General features: G+C 32.9%; 1 protein-coding gene across 1 annotated transcript in view; it reads right to left on the bottom strand.

The window, feature by feature from the left end:
• Positions 1 to 1,333: 1,333 nt before the first annotated feature.
• LOC118737556 (carbonic anhydrase 2) overlaps positions 1,334 to 7,872 on the bottom strand; it is a 29,851-nt gene continuing 23,312 nt past the window's right edge. Inside the window, exons 2-5 of the mRNA XM_036468133.1 lie at positions 5,557 to 5,631; positions 2,550 to 2,708; positions 1,954 to 2,411; positions 1,334 to 1,874 (exon numbers count right to left, since the gene is read on the bottom strand). Coding sequence (XP_036324026.1) covers positions 1,680 to 1,874; positions 1,954 to 2,411; positions 2,550 to 2,708; positions 5,557 to 5,631 — 887 coding nt within the window. The 3' untranslated portion in view covers positions 1,334 to 1,679. The remainder of the gene's footprint in view (positions 1,875 to 1,953; positions 2,412 to 2,549; positions 2,709 to 5,556; positions 5,632 to 7,872) is intronic.

Genomic DNA, 7,872 nt, shown 5'->3' with positions numbered 1-7,872 from the left:
CCGCTCAATGTTGTCATCAGAAAGTCCTCAGTACTAATAGTCAAACTACTCATTTATGCCGTACTACAAAAACAAAAGTGTAAATGTGTGAGAATTTTTGCCTAAAGTGCTCAGCAATGTCTTGTAGGGCGCTGTGATGTTGATTCAAACTCAACATTTCAAAACACCTTTGCATGTATGGCTGTAGCTGAGTATGCAAAGACGCTTGATACAATTGGTTGCGGCCAAGAGGGTCCGGGTTCAATTATAATCAGACGAAACATAAAACTAATTTTTTTTGTCTTCTTAATTACGAAAAAGGATCTGTGCACTTCACAACCACATATTTTGTAACGTATATACTCAAATTTAAAACGAGTTGGGTTTGGAGCTCTTTCATATGCGTATTTTTTCAATTTAGCACGTTTTTTTATTTTAAAATTTTTTCCCCTCAGTGTTGGAATGTGAGTTTATGACATTCGATACGATACTAGAGTTCTGGTATTCGATTCCAAAAAATATCGTTTTAAAACTATCGGGTAGAAAATATCGGTATCGAATGCCAAAAGTATCGATATGGTATCGTATCGTATCGAAATTCGTGTCCCCACAAATAAGACAAAAAACAAAACGAGAACAAAAGTTTTAAGAACTTTACGTTAAGAATGTAAGGAGCGTCTGCGTGTTGGGATGAAAAATCGATTCTGTGAGAACCATGATTGTCATTTCCTAGTCAGAGGAAGGCTGGATTATTTCAACTTCCACATGGCTTATCATTAAGGTGAACTGTCCATTTAAGGAACAATTTTTCATTTTCTGTGCAAGAAAAGTTCGCGTCTTAAGTCTTTCGTTAACTTGCTTAATTTGCATAATTATCTGTCAGTTCTTTTTACAATGCTTTTTTTTTGATTAATTTTAGTATTAAAATATTTCAAATTATTGGAAATGTATAAGACAAATTTTGTTTTCGCTTCCATTATTCGCGAATAGTTCATAGAAGATTAGTTCCCATTTTGTTTTCATAGAAATATTCCCGAATGTATTGTTCGGTTTTTTTCTCTTTGGGAACGTTCCACATTATTTTGTTATTATATGTACATATAATTATATATATATATATACTTGAGAACGTTCTAGACAGTTTTGCTCTCACTTTCGTTCTTGTGAAAACTCCCGAAGGTTTTTTTTCGCATTTCAGTTTGGCTTTTAAGGCGTTCTTGGGAGCAAAACTACGCGAATGACATTTAGTTGCGATCAAACCTTTTGTTCTCGGTCCCTGATAAATAGTAATGATGTTCTCTTTTGCATAGACGCTTATATATATATGTTTTATCATTTGTTTATTAATCAAAATACATATAAATATACGGTTTTACATATTATTTTATGTAAATTTTTTGACTAGTACAAAGATAGAAGATATTACACATCTAAATAACATAAATACACATAACAACGAGATGCTACTACTCTAAGATTTAAAATACATAAATATTTAATAGTAAAGTTAATTATTGATGCCACATTTAATTTTTTTTTCACTCAGACTCAAATATCAATGAGTTGGCAAAAAATATAAAAATAAAATATTTGGTTCATTGTCACTATGTTGCAGTTATGGCAAATAATAGCCGTGTCATATTTGCGATAAATATTATTGTTATATGTACGTACATAAATTACATTACTAGTTCTCACATTTACACGAATTTAGCGGCACTTAAAACCAAGAATACTACACTCAATGAAATGTGCAATGAATTTGCAGCATTCGATCGATTGTCATCCGCAGACAGTACCAACACCACTGCACGACTGTTGCTTTTTTGGATATCTCGATAATTGTTTTTGAGTACTTGCTTCTCTTCACATTGAATCTGCTTGAAGTTGTCGACCTGTGAAAAGGTTTACAAATCATTTCAAAGCGAATTCATATTCAAGATGATACCTTAAGAAAATTTGCTCTCAACTCACCTGCTCCAAAGTCACTGGGAATGTTTCGCTCAACACAATCCAGGTCACCGCCTCCGCGCACGAGGGCGTGGTCAATGAACCAGCATAGGTCATATAACCATTGAGTTCGGGGAAAAGTTGACGCACTACGAATGGCTTTGTCATACGCACTGGCTGATCGACTTTATCAAAACTTTTTACATCGTCCAAGTAATCGATGATTTGATCGATGGCTTCGTTGCGCTTATTCGATGCATGATACAGTACAGCTAGGACGGTTAGGCCGTTTTTGAAATTTGATGCCTGTGTCACATTGGCGTAACGTTTGTTTCGAGCCACTATGTGAGCCTCAAGTGGGTAGCGCACATTATTGATGGTATGCTCCGACCACCAGTGCAAGTGGATTTGCTCGACGACATATTTATCTAGAAGCGGACCACCTTCCAGTTCCATTTCCGTGGAGAAGTTAGCAAGTTGAACTATTGACACAATGTTGGAATAAAGATATTTAGTTGGTGCAAACAAAAATACATACATACATATGTACATAATTACAGTCAGGAAGATGGAAAATATTTCAAAATAAAGTCATATTGTATTTTTAAGAGTTTACTTACTGGAATGTCCATTATTGACGATGCTTACGCCGGTTTGCTTGTCATTGAAGTTGTCAAATTCCAGATCATCATACAGTCCTTTTAATGATTTTGATACGCTCAAATCAATTGGACTCTGTCGGGTTCCAGTATCACAGATGCCACCCCAGGTCGGAAAAACTATTCAAAAAATTATAAAAGGTTGAAATTAACATTATAAAGATCAAATGAAAATGATGCAACTATGTAGAGCACTTTTAGTTGGAAGCTAATTCTTTTTATAATACATACAATGGTCAAAAAAATCTAAAGAGTGCGACATGTTTGAGTTTTTTCTTTCATGTTATAATGTTAATTTATTTTTATAAAATTCAATTTAATTTATTTTATAGCTTATTATATAATAAAGACCAATTTCAAATTTTGTACGCAAATTAGGAAAAATTCAGTAGTTTCATAAAATTTCAAACTTTTTAATAAAAACTTGTAGAAAAATTTCCGGTAATTATCATAAGATACAAATTGGAAGTGGCTTAAAATTCGCGATAATGGCGATGTGCACCAAAAATTATTACAAAAAATTGGATGTGATAAGAATCGGACCAACATCATTTGATTAAGCTGGTCGAATAATGAAAAAGCACCAAAGGATTTGAAAAAGTTGGTTACCATTTCTTTTTTATCTCAATTTGAAGTTTACGAAATAAGCTCCCAATGAGAACGTATAATTTAAAAACACATTTTCCAAAGTTAACGGAGCGGGAAGGAGAGGGGATTTGAGGAGTTTTTGGTACAGCTTAACTGAAAACTTTGTATTATATATAGGTGTATATATATTAGGGTGCCCCGTAATTTCCTTCCTTTTTATGAGAAATATTATTGCCGACTTTTGAAGATTTTTCAAAAAACATTTAGGAGTCTCGACTAGACATTTTAGGTCGAAGGTACGGTTTTGTAGATTCAGTAGTTTTTTAATGGCTATTTTTCATTAGATTTTGAAGATCGAACATGTTGTGAGAAGAGGATTTATAGGTCTTTAAAATTATGTATGATAATCTATTGTCAGGCTTGGATTGTTGGGAGTTTTCATCGGGCAAATAAAAAATAAAAAAATATTTTCTTTATTTTTTAAGTTTTGACATCACATACTTTCACTATTTCAAAATATGCAGTACTATCGAAAATTAAATCTATTTACAAATAAACTGATAGCTCATTTATTGCAATCGCCTAAAAATTGTCGAAGTAAGGCGACTTTGCTTAAATACGGCCTTGAATTTATATTGTACCGCACGTTCAGATATTTTGAGCAGTGTGGCTAAGCAATGCATCAATATTTATTTAAAACTGATATATACCATCGCTCTTTCGCAAAAAATTGGCTTTTAAATTTTTTTTTTAGGAAAATGGGGGTGGCACCGCCCACTTCTATGACATATGTGTATGACATATGTGTATCTCAAAAGCTACTTTTAAGTACTACTCCACAGCGCATATAGAATAGAGCAAAAAGCATATTCGTGAATGATTATATATGAATAAAAAAATAAAAATAAAATAACACACATTACCCAAATGTAAGCATATATCCATTCTGATTTGCATATTTGATTATTTAGCAGCAAGTCATGCGCTTTATGCAAGTGCCCGTACTGACCATCTCCAACGGGTGTCAATGATCTCCATATAGCAACATTGAAAAAAAAACACTTTCTCAAATTGCACAAATTAAGCAAATAAATGAAAAATATGGTACTTGGTAGATATGTGTGTCCATAAATGAGTAGATACTGGGACGGCTACATATGCATGCAAAACATACAATGCAGACATATCTATGTACATACATATGTATGTATATATATTTCGGTAAGTACAATGTCTCTCTCTCTTTGTATGTAGTCATATATCTATCGGCTAATTTAGCAATTATTCGGCTGACAATAGCCACTCCAAACGCATATAACAACATAGTAAGTAAATATGTAGGTTTACAAATAGAATGAACATTTCACTGTCGCTGGCTTAGTCGTACGATTATAATGAGAAGTGGAGCAATTTTGCAATTTACGCGCCAACATCAGAATGCTAGTAAATTACGTGAATAACAGACTACAATGTATAGCCTGCGCTATGGCAGTGAAAGACATGGTAATACCCCAGTAGGGAAATTTAGTACATAAATAAATATGTATGGCACATTAGGGTTGGGCCCAGGGCCGTAGCCAAGTTTTTTTTTTTTGGGGGGGGGGGGGGGGGGGGGGGGGGAGAGGGTTGGATTCTGACAATTTTTTTTTTCACTTTTATTTAAACAAGATTGAATAAAAGAAAAAATACTGATAAAAATGAAATATTTCACACAAACAGGGTTGAAATTTTGAAATTCCTGCTCGTATTTTGCTTAAAAGTCAAAGTGCATTGTGCTACTATGATAGCACGGCCGAGTAATCATAGTCAACTTATGTAAAGTAGTCGAAAAAATTATAGCCGCACCAAATTTTGACAAGTTTTAAAATATTATTTTTGTTATTATTTAATTTTGGTTATTGTTTTCTTTAACAAAACCCGTGTAAATCGTTTGAATTAAATATAAAATACATAATTTTAATATCAACAGTAAATGCACAATTTCCCGTTTCACTTCCGATGAATATTATGTCTCACAACTTGTATAGGGAGAGCAATAGGTGCATCGCTAAACTATGCAATTAAGTCAAATATTTTCCTACAGGGTGTGTGGACAATTACATCTATTACGTACAAACATAAGTACATATATATGTATGAGAACAGCTGGGGGTGTACGTATAATAAAATTTGACTTTAAAAAGATTCATGTACAAATTTCTGTTCAATGTGACACTAAAAAACTTGCTACGCACGTCTATACACTTCAAATTGGCTGTTGTTAAAAATAGTGTATAATATATGCTCCACTTTAGTTAAATTGAAAAAATGCTCTAATTTTAGTTGCCACTCAAGTGATTTAGCTACTTATGCTAATTTACGTTATTCATACAAAATTTACCTTCATCTAAATCTCGGTCGGGATAGCTCCAGTGTGAAGCCTCTGTGTGTTGCAGTCCCAAGAGCAGAAAATGCACTGTAAAAAGGTAAATAAAAAAATATTTTAATTTAAAAATATTTTGCAAATGTTTGCTCAGCTTTACTGGCGGAAATGAAATTTTGCAACATAGTCAGTAATACATATAAAAAAATCAAAAACAAACTAATCCACAAAAAATCATCTGCACAGCATATTTTACCTATTATACAAAACATTCAGCAATTTTTCAGCTTTCATATTTCAACGGAAAACTGTCTTTAATTAACCAAAGGTAAAATGAAAATTGCCAAATATTTTCAAGAAAAAAAAAAATTATACATTAATCGCCGGCCGTTCGTATTTTATAAGCGTTTTGGTATACGTATACATATGTCTACATACATACATATATTCAACGCGCGACGATGCCGATTGCAACTGAGTGCCACTTCCGCGACACGACGACACACCAACAACGTCAGCCAGTCACCCAAGCAGCAAACAACTGAATGAACGAACAGCTGTTATTACCAAAGCGAGCTAGGTGCAAGCAAGCTCACAAGCTTGGCGTTACATACGAACAATGTATAAAAAAAAAACACAAATGTATAGATGTACAAGTTTGCTCACGTGTATATACATACATATGTACATACAAACATATGTATGTATGTATTTATGTTGGTATTCTTCTGCCAATTCGCCGCCGATCTCTACTAAAATTAGCTGCCTTTTAATACACAACCTTGCTCTTGATAGCCCCGATTCAGACGCGATCGGAGTCTGTTTGACTATCGGCGCGCCAATGTCTAGCATTCAAATTCATTACATATTTAATTTTGCTGTTGTTGCATGCAACTGATGCATTGTGCACGTATATGCAATAAGTAGCCGTTGCTGTTACGTTGTCTGCTATTGCATGTTGCGTGACAGCCAAAACTACCAAGCCAATGAAATGGTCAATTGAAAACAAAAAAAAAAAAAAACGATGGAATACATGTATGGATGTATATAAGTTTTCTTTCTACTAACTATTTACTTATTTTTTTTTTTGTATGTATATTAAATGTAAAAGAATGCACTTGAGCGTCGAAGACTTAACGGCGGAGAATTTTTATTGCCCACTTGAGAATAATTCGAGTGCAAAACTTCTTGTTATTAAATATATTTTGTATTAAATATGAACATACATATCGTTACCTTAATATAGAAAGACCCTAACTAATTTTCTTTTCAAATTCAGTACTGTTGGCAGGTCTGCCGATTATTCACTAAAAACTTATTGGACTTTAAAAATAACTAATACAGCATAAAATTACCGCGCAGGAAATGGGGCTAGTTTGTAGCTAACTATTAACTAACTATCGGTCGACTAGTGGTTACTATTTTTAACTATTTCCTTTGGTCGTAATTAACTAATTTTGAAGGGCGATGGCCGCAAAATAGTGATCACTGGTTTCCTCTGCATTAGATGCCAACTAACTTGTAGCTAACTACTTTTGGACATAAACTATCAATAAAAAAAGATTTTTTTTATATTTTTTTAATTTATTTAATTTAACATTACATATTTTCTTATTTGGTTACATGTTCTTTTGTAGGTGGTCCCATATTTGAATTCCATAGGACATAACATCAAAATAATCATGTAAAATGTCGATCCTTGTTTTATTTGTCCTGAAATCGAAAAAAAATCTGCGAAGTATTGTAGAAAAAAGGTATATTGAAAGTATTTTTTGTAGGAGGAGATTTTAATGGAAGCTTATAAAGAAAACAAACTCCCGATAACGTCTGCATGACTGCTGCAAGACTTAACAACTAATTTAAAGTTAGTTTTGTCATATCGGTTTAGAAGTTAGTTACAACTATAAGTTGGTTATTTTAATCAATTGATTTTTTTCTGCAGGGTAGTTACATTCTTCAACAAAAACAGCCTTTGAAAGAAATTCGCAGCAAAAGGACCTTATTTTCTACAGAGTTTTTTCATTCCCCCATAGAGAAACCGAAATGTTAGATGGGGCTTTTCTATATTAAGGTAACGATATCCACTTTTTTTTTATAGAAACAAAACATAATTTTAATAGCTTAAAGTAGCTTAATTCGAGGTAGACCATTTTCCTTTAAAGTAATATTTCATTGGGTTCCCAAACAATATTTTGACGATGAACTAACCATAGGTGTAGTTTAAGATGCCCTTTAATAGAACCTTAATAAAAATAAAAAATTTTTCAAGCGAAACTTATTATGTTATATTTCAAAGTCAAATCTTCTAAAGCCACTTAGCTACTTTAATTGTGG

This window comes from Rhagoletis pomonella, unplaced genomic scaffold, assembly GCF_013731165.1.
Source record: "Rhagoletis pomonella isolate Grant_MI unplaced genomic scaffold, Rhpom_1.0 Rhpom_scaffold_00004, whole genome shotgun sequence".
In the NCBI taxonomy this organism is placed as follows: Eukaryota; Metazoa; Arthropoda; class Insecta; order Diptera; family Tephritidae; genus Rhagoletis; species Rhagoletis pomonella.
Note: the sequence above shows the minus strand (reverse complement) of the source record. Positions and strands in the feature narration are given on the sequence as shown.